At 34.8% G+C, this 20,080-nt stretch overlaps 1 protein-coding gene across 1 annotated transcript in view; it reads left to right on the plus strand.

The window, feature by feature from the left end:
• ADAMTS20 (ADAM metallopeptidase with thrombospondin type 1 motif 20) overlaps positions 1 to 20,080 on the plus strand; it is a 218,167-nt gene that overhangs the window by 52,335 nt on the left and 145,752 nt on the right. Inside the window, exons 4-7 of the mRNA XM_004384567.1 lie at positions 354 to 613; positions 11,335 to 11,418; positions 11,939 to 12,063; positions 13,474 to 13,514. Of these exons, the coding sequence (XP_004384624.1) occupies positions 354 to 613; positions 11,335 to 11,418; positions 11,939 to 12,063; positions 13,474 to 13,514 (510 nt within the window). The remainder of the gene's footprint in view (positions 1 to 353; positions 614 to 11,334; positions 11,419 to 11,938; positions 12,064 to 13,473; positions 13,515 to 20,080) is intronic.

The following is a 20,080-nucleotide window of genomic DNA, read 5'->3' on the forward strand; positions in this document are numbered from 1 at the left end:
ACAAGCTTTTAAGACCCCAGATGCCATTCACCAAAGTAGGATGCAGAACATTTTCTTAATAAACTTTGTATGCCAGCTGACCTAGATGTCCCCTGAAAGCATGGTCCCCAGACCCCTACCCCTGCTACTCTGTCCCTCAAAGTGTTTAATTGTATTCAGGAAACTTCTTAGCTTTGGTTTAGTGCAGTTGATGTACTACACTGTTTTAAATAATAATTTCTTTTTATTCTTCTATTGTTTCACATTGGAAGAAAATGTGTGAGTATTAAATATTTTTGACTATGCAATTTTTGCAGTATTTTTAGTCACATTCAATTTAATGACTCTACATTATATTCTTATTTTTTCCCCAGAAAGTCAAATAAAGAAAATCACTTTACCCTTTCATAACTATAGCAGCATGAATGAAGATGTTAATATCAATAAGGAAACAATTTTACAATACCCTTCAAAAAATGTATCACTGGAGGATGAAACAAGTCAGTTACATTCCAGGAAAAAACGTTTTTTATCATATCCAAGATATGTGGAAGTTATGGTTACAGCTGATGCTAAAATGGTTCGCCATCATGGACAGAATTTACAGCACTACATACTAACTCTAATGTCAATTGTAAGTAAACTTAACATGGCTTTTCTGTTTCCTAAAACGTTTAAATTAACTTTTTCACATTTTATTTTTAAAAAATGTTTTTCTCAAAATCTAGATGTAAGCAAATCATATCTAGGTTTAAGACAAAAATAATGCTCTACTGAAATTTAGTTTAGATAAATGTACAGTAAGTGTCCTATTCTGTTACTTGGACAACTTTCTCAAACACTTTAATAACTGCAAAACCACTACTAGAGCATGAATTATCCTTTACTTCATCACATGAATGGCTTCTGCCCTCTAGTGACAGGGAAGACGATACTAGTCACATTGATCTTTTGCCCTTTGAATCTGAACTTTAAACTTTACCCTATTTCTGTAGCAGGGTGCTATTTTTACTACTGCTGCTATTTTCCAGATCAGAAATTGAGACAGATGATCTTTTATGTTGTAAGTACGTTTTTGGAGATACAGTGATAGGATATTGCTAATTGAGTGTCTTGGCAAATTCGGGATGAAAGCTCACAGGAGCTCTAAGAGTCTTTGATCTGATGTTAGTATCTCTGTCAAATAGTGAGGGTACTGTTATCCATGGAACTGAATTCTAGTGCTAGTGAAGAACTCAGATTTAGTCTGCTGTTTGTGAGTAATTTCTAAAAGCACCTCATTTTACCCACAGAATTATCCTGGTTTAGTTGAGGAATTATATGGTCATCTATTTACACAAATTCGAGTTATTTGGAAATATCTCATGGCTGGAAGTACCTGTGTTTACATATCTGGATTTCAGGCCCACTTGGTTAAAAAAGTTGGCCAGGACATATCTATAGGACTTTGTCAATTTCCCTTAGCTAGAAATTCCCAGTTAAGTTCATTGTGACTTTCAGGTCCTAAAAGCAAGTCATTTTCTGTATGCATGATGCATGCCTTTAATTTTTATGATTATAAGTTCTAAGAATACATGGTCTGTGTTGTCTGAACACTGTACCTGGCATGAAGTGGGCACTCAACAAATGTTTATATGAAGGATGGATGGATGGATGGATGGATGGCTAAAGTAAAAGGAATATTTCTTTCACAATGCATGACATTGTGATAGACAAAAACCAGAGAAAATCCAAAAAGGCTGTCTGAAATTTGTATAATACACTCATTTTGTATTCTAAATTGAATTTTTAAAATGACCACAGAGCTATGGATAGAAATTCATCCTGATGTTTTTTTTTTTTTTAAATTTTTTCTTAATTAAATTCAGGAAATGCTTCTCCTGAATTTGAATGAGGAATGATGCAATTATCTAGATGTGTCGTGTTTGTTAGGAAGGGATTCTAATGAGAACATTGAAGTGGAGGATGTCAGTCTGGGGCGGTAGGAAATTGTATCAGTTATAGGGAACACTGTGGAGGAAACTTTGCAGTTGAAAATGGTTAAAGGAGATGACATTTATTAAAAAAATTTGGGTGAGACGAAAGGAAAATGTTAGGTTTTATAAATGCAGTAGGTTTTTTAAAGCCTCGTAAATGACAGATAACTCGGATATTGGTGCTTCGGAAATTCTAACTAGGAGTAAAAGCACACAGGGTGTGCTTGGAATAGCTGCAATTTTGTTGACGAATCCACCCTCAGAAACATTTTATTATCTGTACTCTAAATAAAAATCAATTAGTATCGTCACTGTTTGGAGGGTGTTGTGACATACCTTGAGGTGTAACTTAAGTTGTCCATGGGAGCTTTAAAGCCAAAGTTAGTAAGTTCAACGAGGGCAAAGCAGACCTTTCAACTTCACGGAAAACAAACTTGCTTCTGAGACTACTGGAAACAACACACCAATGCATATTCATATCAGTTCCTATATTTTTCGTCCCACTAGGAGGAGAGTAAATTTTAGTTGAAGAAGACACATTTGTAGATGCGTTCAGCTGAATTGCATTAAACTTCCATTCACAGGGAGATAGCTACTGCAGAAGTTGAGGAAGAGGAGAGCATTGCAAATGTAGATGGGGCAGGAGGAAAAATTTAGGAGAGGAAGGTCTCTCCTTTTAGGGAGTTTTTGTCTTTATATATGCTTTCTTTCACCCTCAGAGGTCACACTTCAGATGACTTCTAAATTACCTGGGTTTAGTGCTTTCTTCATTCGGTTCTTCTCAATAATTGAAAGACTGTTCAGATGAGGATAGAAGTTAAGCCAGCAGACTTTATGATTGTATAGCTATATAGTTCTTGGTGACCAAAGCAGTGATCACAGCTGTATTGATGGATATAAAAAATGCTAAAAGTGAAAGGAAACTTGGAGATAAAGTGACAAAGTCCAACTGGCTTGTCCCTTTCCTCATCTTAGTATTAAAGTCCCCAGAAACCCCTCAGTCTTGGGCAAACTGGGACAGTTAGTCACACTGCTTAGAGAGCATTAAGTCTAGTACAACATGTTTTATCTCCACTTGTAAAGTCCATTTCCAAAATTACTCTAATGAGGTTAAGAGGAATGCTGTCTCCCTATAAGTGTCCCCAGATGTTTCCAGTTGATGAGAAATGGAAGGAGCCATTCACGTTTTGCGGGTTTTTTTTCCCTAATTTTTTAGTATGCATTAACTGCATTTATTAAAACACAGACACTTATAATATTGGTAATGCTCTTGGATAATATTAATAATGTCCTTGGTCATAGTAATATAGGAAAAAGTCAAGAAAATGTGATTTAGACTTGAATATGATCGAAAAGTGTTTTTGTATGTTGAGCTCTGGATATGATGGGGAAAATAGCTGAATGCTCTCAGCAATGAGCAAATGGATTATATACACATATTTGGAGAGAGGATTATCTACCTTTACCTCTCTGAACAAAGTAAACAATTGTGCTATCTTCTCGAGATGTTTCTTTGTTTTCAATAGTTTAATAAAATGTCTGAGTGCAGTGATACAAAAATAATGTGTGACTTAATCCTTTTTTAGAGAACTATAATAATGTAAAAATAGCTTGACGATCTCTATTTTTTCAAGGATTTCTATAATTAATCTTATAATCAGTGAGGAAAAGCACAATGGTAGTGTATGGTATGTATAATGAAGTAAGTGTGTCAAACGAGCAGAGATGTTCAATTGTCTGCTATTCTATAGTTTTCATCCTTAGCGATTTGGATGACAGCCTCAGGTTAAAATGGCATTTCCATATAGATTATTAAAACTACCAAAAAATATATAAACTAGAGCAGTTATTTTATTCTGCATGTTTATTTTGCTACTTAGTGATTTATAGTAATAATTTAAACTTGGAAATATTTAGAATATACCAGATACCTCCACACTCCATTGTGTTTAGGAAGGTTTGACTTGATTAAATTTCTACCAAATAATGTGAATATTATAATGTCAAGTTAAGGGACATCATGTGATCCTGAAGAATTAGTCCTGTTTGTTAAAACGTAATTACTATTATTAGAGGCACTTTATCTCTAAAAACCCTTCCTTGCTTTACATTGAATTTATATAATTGCTCCTAATTTTTTGAGTTGCTGTTACTGATTTTAATTAGCACCTGATGTTATTCAGGATGGGGAAGATTTTTAAAGCACACTAAAATAAAAACTAATGATAGACTTTCATATGTTAAGATAATAATTTCTGTTACCCTTTCTTTTGCTCAGTGCTCTGCTTATTCTTAATTCTTTGCACATATTTATTTTGCACATATGTCAAACATTATTTTCTTACTTAAAAGCAAAAAGATTTCTCTGAACAAGTAATGGGTAGTGATCTTTGTAAACAAAATCTCCACTTCTTTGTTAAAGCATTTCTTTTATATACATGACTTTGTACTTCTTAATAAAGGGGCCCTCTAAACATGCCATATATGTTTGCTCTAGTTCTACATAGAACTTATTTTCAAAATGATTAGTAAGTTAACAGTGATATTAATTTGTTTCATACTTTGAAAGAAGTATAATTTTCCTGGTATATTTCCTATATAGAGACATAATTTAAACAATATGATTCATACTACTTCTTTACTTTTTGTGAAATATCCATCTAGTAATGTTTACTATTTTTACTATTTATGAGGCTTGTACAGAGGATTTAGCTGGGAAACAAACATTTAAAGAATAAAAGATTAAGTAAATTTTAATCAAATCAATAAAAATTCTAATACATAGCACTCTAAAATATAGTGATTACAGTAAAATATAAAAATAGGGCATTATAGGACAGGAAGATGGCTTACAAATTTGATCTAGCATTTCCTAAGATATAGTCTATGGAATGGAATACCAGTTCAGTGGTATGTCCTGGGGTAAAAAAAGAAATGACTCTGTCCAAATGATTATGTAAAATACTGCATAAAATACCCCTTTCTTATAGATTTTAATATATACGGTGAAACCTTTTAGAGCCAGAACTCGACGTGACTGCCTTATTTTTCCAGGTCCTGCGAGTTTTCTGTCTTTAGCAGAGTGCACTCTTTTCTATCACTCATTTTAGTGGAAAATATTTTAATTTTCCTTCTCTGACAGGTTTTCACCTTACATAGGTTCGGGCTTTTGCAAGTTTTACTGTATAAGTCTATTCAAGGCTCTGTGAATATACCTATTTAACTCTTTTTAACTCAGTATTTCCTAAACTGAGGAAGGATTTTTGTTCTTTAAAACCAATATCCTCCTCATCCCACTGTCAGAAAAAAGCACCTAGTTAATACCAATTCAATACATGAGGACACTCTGACCAAGGGTATTCAGAGCCCTGGTGGTGCAGTGGTTAAGAGCTCGGCTGCTAACCAAAAGGTCCACAGTTTGAATCCACCAGCCGCTTCTTGGAAACGCTATGGGGCAGTTCTAGTCTGTCCTGTAGGGTCACTATGAGTTGGAATCGACTCGATGGCAGCAGGTTTAATGCAGTTGCAGAAACTGAGACTAAGAATAGATAAATTCGTATTCCAAGGTTAATCAACTGGCTTGTAACTAGTACTGGAGCTAGAACTAAAGCCCGGTCTCCTGACTACATAGGATTTCTTCAAGGCCATGGTCAAGTGACCACAGCAGGACATCAAGGGGTTGGAGGACTACCTGCAGCAGGGTTTCAAAATAATTTTTGTACAGATTGCTAAATGGCAAGAACTTAGTGAAGAATGATGGAAATTCCATAAAGTCAGATAAAGTAATTAGAGCTCTGAAGACAAACTGCCTAGGCCGTAAATTGTAATTTGCTGCTTACCAGCTGTCTAACCTTCAGTGTGTTACTTACTTTCTTTGTACCTTAGTTTTCTTATCTGTAAGATGGGCACAGTACTAATTCATATCTTGTAGGATTTATTATGAAATTAAATGAATTAATATATTTAAACTTAGAAAAGACCTAGAACACAGTAAGTATTCAAAAATATTATTTTTTGTTTCAGTGCTTTTTTTTCTTTTTTTTTTTGAGTTAGGAAGAAGTAGCAAACAGTACCCTGCATCTTGGCAATCTAATATGGGGTGGTATTTTAGTGATTAGAGAAACACATACTACATGATGATTGGAAAAGTCTCTGAGAAACAAGTTGGCCTGGTGGCTATTCATCTGCCTGAATAACAATTCAGCTTTATTGAATAAAGTTATTTAGTCACATCACCGTTAAACATCTAAATGTAGTAAAAAGCATATATATTGTGTATGAGTACATACAATATAAAGATCAATAAATAAAACAACTGGATGTGCAGACAGAAAAATTAGTAGAGGACATTCTTAATGACTCAATGAAATGTATCTTTTTATTATAAAAACAAAGTATCAACCTGAGTTGTTTGTTCTTTTTTGGAGGGGGTAGAATTATTTAAATTGAACCCTCTGTTTTTGTGTCTTTTAACCCCAGGAGACTGAGTTTTATGAGGGTAGTTTATTCATCTCTGTATATCTAGTAAGGAACACAGTGTCTCATAGGTAGTAAATATTCAATAAATATTGAAAGAAAAAATGAAACAGTGATGCTCTTGGATCCTTTGCTTTCAATTTGAGCTTACCATGATGAATAATTTGAAGCACATATAGTGGAACAGGAATTATATGTAACATATGCCTTTTCTTCTGAAAAAGTTTTATAAGCTGTAATAATAATATAACAAAATAATAATAGCTGCTATGATTGATTTAAGGATCATTGGTGGCACAGTGGTTAAGTGCTTAGCTGCTAACCGCGTTTGATGGTTCCAATGTACCAGCCACTCCGTGGGAGAAAGATGTGGCCATCTGCTTCCATAAAGATTTATAGCCTTGGAAACCCTATGGGGCAGTTCTACTCTGTCCTATAGGGTCACTGTGAGTCAGAATCCACTCAAAGGCAAGGGGTATGATTGATCTCTATGACCTAGGCTCTGTTCTAAATGCTTTCTGTACACTGTTTAATCCCTATAGGAGACAGATTAAAAAGACCCATTGCCATCAAGTCAATTCTGACTCATAGCAACCCTGTAGGACAGAGTAGAACTGCCCCATAGGGTATCCAAGGGTATAATCTTTATGGAAGCAGATGGCCATATCTTTCTCCTGCAGAGTGGCTGGTAGTTTCCAGTCGCCGACCCTTCAATTGGCAGCCAAACGCTTTAGTCACGATGCCACCAGGGCTCCTGAGGAACCAGATAAGTAGGTATTGTTATCAACAAATGGAAGTTAGAATTTGAACCTGGGTCTGTTTAATTTAAAGGTCTATGCTTTATACAGTAAAACTTGTGAAAACTAGAACTTGTGTAAGGCAGAAACCTGTCAGAAGGAAAGCTCAAATATTTTCCACTAAAACTAGCAATAGAAAAGTGGTAAGACTGCACCATGTCAAAGGCAGAAAACTTGTGAGACACAAAAAAACAAGGCAGTCCTGTTGAGTTCCAGCTGTCACAGGTTTCACTGTAACCACTTCCCATCTTTCTCAAATAAGTTGGTGTCAAGTGCTTTATCTTCAGTCTCAATAATTCTGACTTCCATTGCCTCAATTCTGCTCCTATGACTTTCTGTTGAGTTGTCTAATTCTGAAATTTTACTGTTAATCTTTTGGATTTCTGTTTCCTGTCTCTCTATGAATTCTTGCAGCTTGTTAAATGTGTCATTATGCTCTTGTATAACCTTCTTAAGTTCCTTTGTTGCTTTGTCTGTATGTTCCTTGGCATGTTCTGTGTTTTGCCTGATCTCCTTCCTGATTTCTTAAAGAGTTCTGTATATTAGTCTTTTGAGTTCTACCTCCAGTAATTCCAATAAGTTCTCTTCCTCCGGAATATTTCTTGATTCTTTGTTTTGGTGGCTTGCTAAAGCCATCATGATCTGCCTCTTTATGTGATTTGATATTGACTGTTGTCTCCGAGTCATCAATAAGTTATTATATTTATTTATTTTATGTTTGCTTACTGTGTCCTAGCTTCTTGTTTTATTTTGTTTTGATATGCCCAAATAGGCTGGTCATGTGAGCTAGTTTGATTATTGACATCTTTGAAGCTCTCACGTCCTGCCTCCAGGTGGCTAGAGCTGTTACTAGGTATGTGAGCCCAGGAGTCCATTTACTTTTCTGAATCCAGACTGAGGACCTGGTTTCAGCTCAGGTGTCCAGGTCCTCAGTTACCGAGAGTATGGTACAGGCTTTCATCTACAGTTCTAGATGGACAGAGTGATTGGAGTAGGCACAGATACCTGGTTGCACTAGGGAGTTGTGAGCTCATCAAGGCAGGGGGCTGACGGCTGCTCCTGAGTGTCTGGATGGAAGGCGCGTCCCTGTTCCCTAGAGCACATGGGTAGGTGGTTTTGCATCCAGACTATGGGCACCCAATGCTATCGGCTCTAAGAACTAGAAGTCACCACTTATTCTTGGACCTCTATTGCATATGGCTAGGTGGTATGGGTGGAGCCACCAGTCCTTAGGCCTCTGATGTGGGTAGGTAAGGATCCTGCTTAATGTGCAGGATGGTGTCATATGTCACGAATCTGCCACTCCACCTTATAGCTGATACAGTTGAAAATAGGCTTCAGGTACATACCCTGTTGTAGTGTGCTAATGAGGGCCTACGCTGTTGCAATGGGCCCATACAGGTCTATGCAGGGGTGAAAGGCATTCAAAGCCTGTGGACCCCTTATGCCTGTGCGTAGGCAAAGGAGCTGTGCCTGCCCTGAGTTCCTGGCTTAGGGGAGCTGGCAAATTATTTTTTTCCTGTTTGTTAATTTGTTCCCTCTCCAAAGCTGGGAGAATGGCTCAGGGTGCTTGATGGGCCCTACTTCTGGCCCAGGGGGTGCAGCAGTTGCTGAGGCTGGAGCAGACCTGGAGCAGAGCAGGAAGGGGGCAGGTAAATGGGAGAGAGGTACTTCCCAGAAGTTTTTTTTAATTTTTTTTTTTTATCTGTGCAATAGGTTAGATGCTTGTGCTTATCTTTCACTGATTGAGTACCATTTCTCACTGATTCCGGAGGCTTGAGCAGACTCTCCGCCGCTTAGTCTCTTTTGATGTGGAAAACGCATCCCAAGCACCACTGCTTGCCTCACACCATTGTGTGCTAGCTGATCCAGCCTGCAGGGTGCCAATGCTGGCCAGGTCAGGTCTGGCAACGCCTCACTGCTTCTGAAACATCTCTCCCTCTCCCTGCCGCTGAGTCCAATTCCTCAACTTTGTCTATGATGTTCAGGGCTCCTAGATTGTCATATATAATTGATTCACTTGTTTTTTCGGGTCTTTGTTGTAAGAGGGATCACAGGAAGCATTCGACTATTCCGCCATCTTGGCCCTGCCACCACCTCCCATCTTACATAACAATTATTTTAACTACCTTTTCCCTAAAATTACCTTTTAAGGAAACTTTGGTGGAATGTTATTGTTGTTAGGTACCGTCAAGTTGGTTCTGACTCATAGCAACCCTACGTACAATAGAATGAAACACTGCCTGGTCCTGTGCCATCCTTACAGTCATTATGCTTGAACCCATTGTTGCAGCCACTGTGTCACTCCATCTTGTTGAGGGTCTTCCTCTTTTTCACTGGCCCTCTACTTTACCAGGCATGATGTCCTTCTCCAGGGACTGATCCCTCCTGATAACATGTCCAAAGTATGTGAGACATAGTCTTGTCATCCTTGCTTCTAAGGAGCATTCTGGTTGTAGTTCTTCTGAGACAGATTTGTTCATTTTTTTGGCAGTCCATGATATATTCAATATTCCTCTCCAGCACCACAATTCAAAGGTGTCATTTCATCATCCAGCTTTCACGAGCATATGAAGTGATTGAAAACACCATGGCTTGGGTCAGGCACACCTTAGTCTTCAAGGTGACGTCTTTGCTTTTCAAAACTTTAAAGAGGTCTTTTGCAGCAGATTTGCCCAATGCAATGCGTCTTTTGATTTCTTGACTGCTACTTCCATGGTGTTGATTGTGGATTCAATTTGGTGGAATAATATATTTTAAAATATACTTTCAAAACACTGGTAACATGTTTCCAAATTCCAGCTAGAGATCACTTTCCAATAAAGCTGTTACATCTGTTTCCTTCTGAAGCTCTAAATATTTTTTTTGGTTTTGAGTGTTTGTGGTTGTATATTTTATAGCTAATAACACCCAGGTTGTCATTGCATAGTCAATATCTTTGGGATATGAGTATGGTAATTAGCCATTTAGACACTTCATAATGTTTAAGCTCTTTTTTCTTGGAGTATTGGGAGTGCATGTTCTCCTCCACAGAAGTGTTCAGAAGTGTTTTCCATTTTTAGGGGGAAAAGAGCCTTTGCCCATACATTGGTGATGCATTATTTGCTCTACCTTGTAAATTGACTTAGAAAACATCTACTTTTAAACTCATAGGATCAAAAGGTAACTCTGAAGTCACAAATATGAGTATACTTTGTTTTCTAAAGTAGACATTTTTAAAAAACTGCATGTAAAAAGAATATTTATAAATTGAACTATAAATTTCCATAGTTCCCACTTTGAAGTGGACGATATTGCAGTGCTAACAGACCTACTTGAAATTGTCAATCATCTGACTGTCCCTGTCTTAACTGAAGTTACCATCAACCCCACTGGGTCTACTATCACTTTTGTCAAAACATGCTACCAGCAGAGCAAAAGGCATCACTGCAGGTAGAGATGACAAACATGTAAGTATCTGTGGCTCTGCAGCTAAAACAGCAGTAAAGTGCTGGAATTTGTATTTATGTCCATGCTGACCCTGCAGTGTCAGTAGCTTCAGAGATGCCTTTGGCTCTGGTTCTGGTGGTTCTCTGGCACAAAAAGCATTGGCCACGATCATGTTAGACTTTGTGTTGAGGCGGCATTGGCTGATGAAGTGGAGGCTCTGCTACTGGTCTCTGTAGCAAAATGTAAACTTCATGTGTACACTAATGTACATTCAAATCTTGGGGACCTTGTTAAAATGCAGATTCTGATTCACTAAGTCCAGGTGGGGCCTGAGATTCTGCATTGCTTAACCAGATCCAGGTGATATGGATGCTGCTGGTCCATGGACAAGTCTTTGAGTAGTAAGATCCAGGATACTCATTCTCACACTTCACTTTACATTGGAAACAAAAAATACTTGAGTATTTTAAAAAATACTGATGCCTGTGTTCTGACTCCAGGGTTTCTGATTTAATTTGTAAGGGAAGTGGCCTGAGCATTTAGGATTTTAAAAAATTACTCAGCAGATTCCAGTGTGCAGCTAAGTTGGAGAATTGATGCTTTAGGACTGATTTCAGTGAACGTTTGAAAAGAAATATTCATTTTAGGCATGTAATCCTATATTATTTCCCTTGCAGGTTGCAGCAATCTATAAGGACTCAAGTATTGGAAATCTTATAAATATAGTAATTGTAAAATTAGTTGTAATCCACAATGAGCAGGTAAGAAATAGGTCTAAAATTAGTGGGAATATGTTTAGATCACAAAACTCTTATTAGAAAAAGACATTTTTAAAATTTACTTTAGAAAACTTGATTTGAAAAGGAGAAAATTAACCTTTTTCTATTACACTGGAAATAAATGGAAGTAAGTATAAATGGACGACAATAAAGAGTTTAACTGAGCACAGGAAGTAAGAAAAATTAATAACTTAAGATTAAAAACATGCAAGTATTTTATAATCCTAATATTGAAGGATTTAAACTATGACAATTTTTAAAAGTCTGTTAATCCTAAATATTGGGTGGTTACATAGAGAAGATCTAATTAGAGTTCAGTTTTGATCATAATGTTTTAGGTATTGCTAAAATATGTTTGGATAGTAAATATATGAAGGAGAGATATGTCACTTCTTTGTCTATGAATATGCTGCTTGATAAATTCTACTGATGTTGTTAAACTTGGAGGAAAAGAGGCTGTGAGTGTTTTGACATAATATCGAATTGCTTATTTTTTGTGTAGGAAGGACCAGTCATCAGTTTTAATGCAGCTACCACTTTACGCAACTTTTGTTTATGGCAACAAACTCAGAACGTGATTGATGATGCCCACCCTTCCCACCATGATACTGCTGTTCTCATCACTAGGTATAGTTGTAGAAATTATCCTTCCAACTGCAGTTATTTACCTTTTCTCTCCTATATAGCCACTGATACTTCTTGTTACCTTAACTATCGATAATACATGGAAATACTCTATGAGTACTTTTATTACAAGATAAACTATTGTGTGAAAACATTCTTCTGTTCTTTCAGAGCAGATTACTAGTCGGTTCCTTAGGAAATCAGCAACGTCAGGTTGCAAGGCAATGAATTGACCTAAGCAAAATAATCTTTTTTCTTTTTATCATATTAGTGACAGAATGAGAGAATCAGGAATAATACCTGGAAAGGAACATGGTTATGGAACCGAGAGCGAATTTTGTTCATTCTCCGCTTTATCTTCCAATGGCTTGGGAAGAAAAGCCTTTTTCTTTGGTTGCTCATGTTTTTGGATTCCCTCTACTACTTAAACTATCTGTTCCTTGTTTTGATGCTCAGTGCATGTCTTAATTTCCAGGCTGCTTTTTCGAGGATTGTTCTCAACCCTAATTGTTTATGTGAAAACAGATTCTGCTATTATAAAATAAACATCCATTTTACAAGCACGACTATACATTGTTAATTCAAACCTTTGTATCAGCAACACTGATGCTACCACAATATTTAGATTCTAGTTTGTTACTTATTTATTTACTTTTTGCTTGACCAAAGTAAATGCATCTTTCATTTAGAGGTCAGACTCAGAGAAATCTCAGGTTTCCAGAACCCTGAAATGAAAGCCTTTAGCCCATGTAAAATAGCTAACATGTGGTTCATGTACTTTGTCTCTTTTCCAAACTAAAGCAGAGTTGACTTACTTTTATAGATAATACTGTACCATCCATCTTTAGTTTTGCCTTGGGTTGTAGTTAGAGTCCAAGCAGCAAAGATTGACTATAACAGGTTAAAGATGGGAGAGAAAAGGGCCATAAGAGGAGACCACAAGGAAAAAGAAGAGATCTGTGCAATTGAATGGTCAGGGGCTAATCAATGCAGAAGCAAAAAAAAAAAAAAGAAATGAAGAACTTGGTAAAGTCTGAGAACATCATTTTTCAGAGAGAATAATAGGTTGTTTATAATAACATTGAATCATTAAGAAAAAGAGTACTTATATTACATATATTGTGTAATGAATAGTAGAGAAATGCACAATACACTCAGAAAGCTTTTTATTAAACTTGATGTATATTTCAACTATTTACAACAATGACTTCTATCTAACACTTATTGCTTATTGATGTACACAAATGGTGCATTATTCTAACTTAACCTTATTGAGAGTTTAATAAGAACTGCAGTTTTGAAGCTGGTTTGTGATAATAGTCATGTCATAGTTAAAGCTTTTTTTAAATCATTGTTTGACATATTACAAAAATATTTTCTAAAAATGCTTCAAAATAAACCTTTTGTTTTAAGGGAAGACATTTGTGGAGCCAGAGAGAAATGTGACACATTAGGTAAGTTATTTTGTAAATTAAATTTAGCTTATATCATTGCTTACTGAATTATTTAAAATAAATTTTTTAAGATTGTTTTCCTCTTGTTTTAAATTTTAATAATTTTGATTGGTTGTCTTAATTACAGTTGTTACTATTTGAATCTGCTTCTTTGAATTTTACAGAATAATAAGAATTGGTATTTATTTGCTGGATACCAAATATCAGGTTTTGTACAAAGTTTGATGTATTTAATTAAAGTGTTTTATTATATAATATTTGATCCATACAAAACAATATATATGTAACCTGTATAATTTACAATAAAATTATAAAGCAAAACACTAAAATGGGCAGCCATGAATCACTACCAGATTTAAGAGCTAAAGTTTGTTCAGTACTTTTGTATGACCTGTGCTCGCAGTCTTTATTTCATTTCTCTGCTTTTCACCAAGAGGTAGCCAATACCATAAATTTTGTATTTGACAGTTCTTTCCATATTCTTAAAGAAATAGTTACATATATGTATATTTTCCTAAACAAGACATTGTTTGGTTTTGCTTCTTTTTGATTTTGTAAAAATGGCTTCATATTGTATATTAGTCTTTCATGATTTTCTTAGTTCACTGAATATTATGTTTCTAAGAGTCATCTTTTTTTGCTTGTAGTTGTAGCACATACGTTTTCACTGTTGTGTAATATTCCAGTGAGTTAATATTACAGTTTTTATATTTATATCCTATAAGTGGGTATTTAAGGAGCTAAGCATTCAGCTACTAACTGAAAGGTTGGCAGTTCGAACCCACCAGCTGCTCTGTGGGATAAAAGACCTGGAGATCTGCTCCCGTAAAGATTACAGCGTAGGAAACCCTATGGGGAAGTTCTACTCTGTCACATGAGGTTGCTGTGAGTTGGAATTGACTCGACGGCACCTAACAACAATGACAAGTGGATATTTGGACTAATTTTGGTTTTGTTATTTTTTTCCTATGAACTTTGTTATGGGAGCTAGGGTATATTCCTAGGAATACAATTGTTATGTCATTAATGTGCTAATGTTCGACTTTACAAGATATACCAAATTATTTTCTAAAATAGTTGTACCAATTTACACGTCTATTGATAGTGTATAAGCATCCCTTCTGATTATGTTCTTATTAACACAAGGTATCTTCAAATTTCTCATTTTGGCCAATCTAATAGGTTTAATATATTTCACTACAGTCATAATTTTTACTTTCCTGATTACCAGTAAGTTTGAATATGTTTTCATGCATTTATTCTCCATTTGTGTTTACTTTTCTGTGAGGAATGAAAGAAAACATTGCCCGTTTTACTAATGTTTGTATTCTTTTTGCTTTTAGCTGTTCTTTATAACTTCTTGACACCAAAACCCTCTTTGGTATATATGTGTTGAAAATATCTTTTACTAGTTTTTTTTTTGGTGAAAATGTATAATGTGACAAAATTTATTAATCTCTTCTTTTAGGGTTAACACTTTTATTTAAGAAATCCTTCTGTAGCTCAAGGTGCAAACATATTACCCTGTTTCCTTGAGAACGTTTTAAAATTTGTTCTTTCACATTTAAATTTGTAATCTATTTGGAATAAAATTTTGATATGGTATCATATAGGGATCCAGTTTTGTTTCTTTTGGAGCCCTAGTGGTGCAATGGTGAAAGCACTTGGCTGCTAATGGAAAGGTCGGTGATTTGAGCCACAGCCGCCATGATAATCTGCCTTGGATTTACAGCCTTGAAAACCCACTATGGGTCAGTTCTACTCTGTTCTTCCAGGGTTGCTATGAGTTGGAATTAATTCGATGGAAATGGTTTGGGGTGTTTTGGTTTGTTTCTTTTTTGTTAGGATAACCAATTGCCCTAGACCTATGCACTAAACAGCTCCCCTCATGTCCTTAGAATCTTCCATGTCACATGTAAAATTTCTATATACATGTGAGTCTGAGTATAGTCCTTCTGTTCCATTGGTCAATCACCCTCCTTTTTTAATTCTTGCACCAATTCCACACTTGTTTAGTTTTAATATTCTAATAATCTTAATAATTGGTGGGGTATATGCTTTCACTTTATTTTCTTCAAAAATATTTTAATTATTCTTGGGCCTTTTGCTCCTCCATAAAAAGTTTAGAACCAGCATGTGAAGTCTTTGTAAAACATTTATCTCTCCATTTATGTAGGTCTTTTAAAATGTCTTTCAATTATATATTATTTCCTTTCAAATGAGTCATGCACAACTTTTATTAGAATTTATTTTCACTTAAGGCACAACAAAAACATTGATGCTGGTGGGTAGAAATGCAGTAGATTTTGTTTGGATTATTGATTTTCAATCTAGCCACCTGAGCCATTGCTCTAATTAATTCGCATAATTTACCTGTATATTCTTTTAGATTTTTATGTAGATAATTATATCATTTGTGAATTATGGCAGTTATGTTTCTTCTACTTTAATCATTATAATTCTCATTTATTTTTATTCTCTTACTGTGAGATAAGAGCCTCTTATAGAATGTTGAGTAGAAGTGATGATAGTAGTCATTGTTGCCTTTTTTTCTGAATTTTAAGGGGAACACTTGTAAAGTTTCACATTAAAAATAATATTTGCTGTAAGCTCTTGAGAGATAAACTTATTATCCTAGTTTTCTATGTGTCTGTTTTTAATGATGTATATGATATTTACTCAGGTGCTTTTCTGCATATATGGAGATAAACATATGATTATTTCATCTTATTCTGGTAAATTAATTTTATAAATTGTCTAATGCTAAATCAACCTGGATCAAGGTTTTTCTTTTCTCATTTTTTTAACACATTGTTGTTAAAAATTTTATGCATGCATTTTCATAAACCTGTAATTTTCCTTCCTCTTACTATCTATGTCTAAATTTGGTATCAACTGTTATTGACTTTATAGACTACATTAGGGTATATTGTCTCTTTTCCCATTCTCTGGAAGATTTTGTGTAATACTGGAATAATCTATATCTTGAATGTTTGGTAGATCCCACCTAGAAAACCATTTGAGTCTCATGTTTCTTTGTGGAAAGAGTTTCTAACTATTTATTGAATTTCTCCAATGGTAATAGGACAATTTTGGTTTTTATGTCTTATTCAATTTATTTAAAAGGCTAGATTTTTCTAAATATTGATCATTTCTTTTAGTAGTCCAATTTATTAAGTTATTTTCATATCATCTTTTTAAGCACTGCTCTATTGCAGTACCCCATTTTATTTGTTTATTTATGCCTTCTCTCTTTTTTTAAATAGATCTATTGCACCTGAATATTGTCTATTGTATTTGTGTTTTCAAAGAACCAACTACTGACTTTTTGTATCTTCTCTGGGCGTTTTCTATCTCCTCTGTTTTTATTTCATTAGTTTCTGCTCTTATCTTCTTACCTTCCAAAAACCTAGAAAATTACCACCGGTTATCTCACCAAACTTTGCATTTATATCTGTTCCCTCCTGTGAGATCCTAATTACATTTGTATTAAGATCTTCTCATTCTGATAGCCATGCTTTTATTTCTTTTTCTCCATGCTTCATTTAAGCAGCTCAGTTTTCCATTTTGCTATTTCTCACTTTGGCTGTTTCTAATCTTGTATTTCATTCACTTCTGAATTTTGTTTTGATATATAAATATATTTTTTCCGTCAACTTAAAAAGTTCTGTTTGGTTCTTATTCAGAATCTACCAGTTTATTTTGTTTTTACTCTTTTTATAATTTCTCATATTTATAACTGCATTCCATGATTCCTTAAACATTTTATGTATAATAATTTTATATTCTGTCTCTGGCAGTTTCCTCTTCTGAAATACTTGGTAGCTAAATAGGGTGTTTCTGCTAACTCCCTCTTATGTTGGCCTGTTTCTTTCTATGTTTGGTGATCTTTGATTGCAAACTCATATTTACTTAATATTACTCCATGGATTTGTGGAGTGGGGGTGACAGTTCAAATGGCATGTGCTTTCCTCCAGAGAAGATTTTCATTTGTTTCCACTAGAAGACAAAGATTGTTGCTAACCAGAGCCCCTGGCTTAATGCAGAAAACTCAGGATCAGATCTTCTACTTTGAAGGTTCTTCTAGCAAGCTGTTAGTTTCTGGACCATAGTGCTGTTATAAATATTTGCCCTCAGAGTAGGGCAAACACTTCTCTCCTTACTATTCATTGCTTTCCGATTAGATTTGAGCTCAGAATATGAGTGTGTGCATCTAAGAGAGATAGTTTTCAAGGTGCAGCCTTGACAGACTTGATAGTCCTTATAAATCATGTGAGTTCAGTATCCATTAAAAAGTAGTTTTTATTAAAGACTTAGTTTCTTTGTGTTAGGAGGACCCTTTAGAAACTCTAATTTTCCATGCTTATGGAAGCAGACGTCTGCTGATGTAGTTTTTACAGCAGATCCCCTTCTTCCCTTTATGCAAATTATTTTCTGACTTTTTAGGTATGTTTTATGAGTTAGTAATTTATATTCTGTTGAACATCTTTGCATTACTAAAAGTCAAGAAATACAAACTTTGGCTGAATTAGGCTGGCCATGTCTTACTGTTTTTTAACTCATTCAATCTTACATATTCTGGACGTTTACATAAAAGTAGATGGTTTCCTAGCCCCCATGAATATTTTGTAGTTTTCAGTCACACCTGTGCACATAAATCATAGTGACATTTAGAAACAGAGACTATGAAAATGAAAGCATTATTAGCATTTGTTAAATGAAGGGGTAATGATGACAATAATGATGCTAACATTTCTAATGATAGATGCTATATATGGTACTTTGTATCATACACAGTATTAAAGTTTTACATGATTTAACTCATTTAATCTTCGAAACAATTTATGAGTTAAGTACAACTATTATTGCAATTTTATAGATGAGGATAAATAGTTTGCCCAAAGCTATACAGCTTGTATTAACACAAGTTTTAGTATTTTATTTTCTCACTTCAAATATATGGAAAAATAACAAATGAAGGTCAGTTTTTAATGACACACACAAAATGTTGACAATTTCTAGGTTTCCTGCTATGTCTCCTTTTGCAGGTATTGTGTCTCAGTCCATGAGCCAAAAAATACAAAGTATGTTGAAAAATGGCTTTCATTCTTCAAGATGGCTATATTGGGTAACTCTTTGCAGCTCATTACACTTCCAAACACAGGAAATGATGTAAAATTTGGGCCCATGCTGCTTTATTCTACCTCTGACTTTTAGAGAACTCAGAATTAGCTTAGGTGAAGCTAGGCTCAAACCACTGACTAGTGCTTATTACCCAAATGCTAGCATTCACTTGAGTTTTTTTGGTGCTGCCTGTTTATGGGAATATTTCAGCTTGGTCTGTAATCATCTGCAATGCATATTTTTACAAATGTGAGTCTGTACTAAATATTTCAGCTTAGAATGCATACACCTTTAAGTATGAAACTAAGTTGGATGGAAATCAAGTCAATATTGTGTCCCAAATACCTAAACAGCCCTAAAAATGAATGTATTGGAATTGAGCCACTTGGCAGATTGAAAATATAAATGAAGGCGTGAGAGCAGCAGGATATCCATGAAGAAAATGTGTCCGGCTTCAACTTATTCTGACAGAGGGAAAATATAAAATAATATGGGAATTGTCTAAAATTGCATATACAAGCATTCATTTTAGAATCTTGAGGAAAACAGAAATTCCCTGAGGCCTTCTACAGAGGGCTGTCAAAGAATTTCTTTCTTTTTTTCTTTTTTCCTTCCTTTTTGTCTTGATTCTAACTAAGAAAAAGCTCTTTTTGGTGGGGAAGCACTTTGCCTAAGCAAAGCCTTTTGGCATTGGGGTCAAAAAGAAGGCAAATCTTTTTTGTTTTGTTTTGTTAAAAAAATACTGCCAAATGAACTTGCTGGTCTTTGAATGTTTTCCAGCCTTTTTAAGATTTCTCAGTTTAACTTCCATTTTGCTTAAGGCACAACAGAAACATTCTAATAGTTAAGAAATCTACCTTAATTTCTAGAAAAATATCCATGTTTTAAACTTTTAATAATAAAAGATTATACTGAGGGAGAGGGCTGAGCACAGTAGCTAATACAGGTGTGTTTATTCTATATCAAGGGATTTCTAAATGCAAAAACGTTAGAGTAAAGGAATGATTATTCTATATACAAAAAACTTCCCTTTTATGGAAAGAGTCTTTACTGGGGATCAGATAAATTTACAACTAACTATTGAAGGATAACAATAGCAAAAACTGTGGCATTATGTTAAAAAAACAAATGAAGGAAATTCTAACTTGCTTGATAATGGAATATAGATTGTTTTAATGAGTATTTATTTTGAATTTCTTATTCTGTATTATTTTTACGAGACTCTATAAACTGTAATTATTGCTGTCTTTGATGTCTAGACAGTTTATACTACCTCCATCTTTAGACAGAACATTTGTACTGCATGTTATTATTTCTGTTAGAGTTAATAGATGCTTATATATGATACATTCCCCATTACTGAAATAGCGGCAAATTTTTGAGCACTCACAATAATTTTTATGTTATGATCGTATTGTATTTTATTTAACATATACAGTTTG

Source organism: Trichechus manatus, unplaced genomic scaffold (genome assembly GCF_000243295.1).
Source record: "Trichechus manatus latirostris isolate Lorelei unplaced genomic scaffold, TriManLat1.0 scaffold00123, whole genome shotgun sequence".
Lineage (NCBI taxonomy): Eukaryota > Metazoa > Chordata > Mammalia > Sirenia > Trichechidae > Trichechus > Trichechus manatus.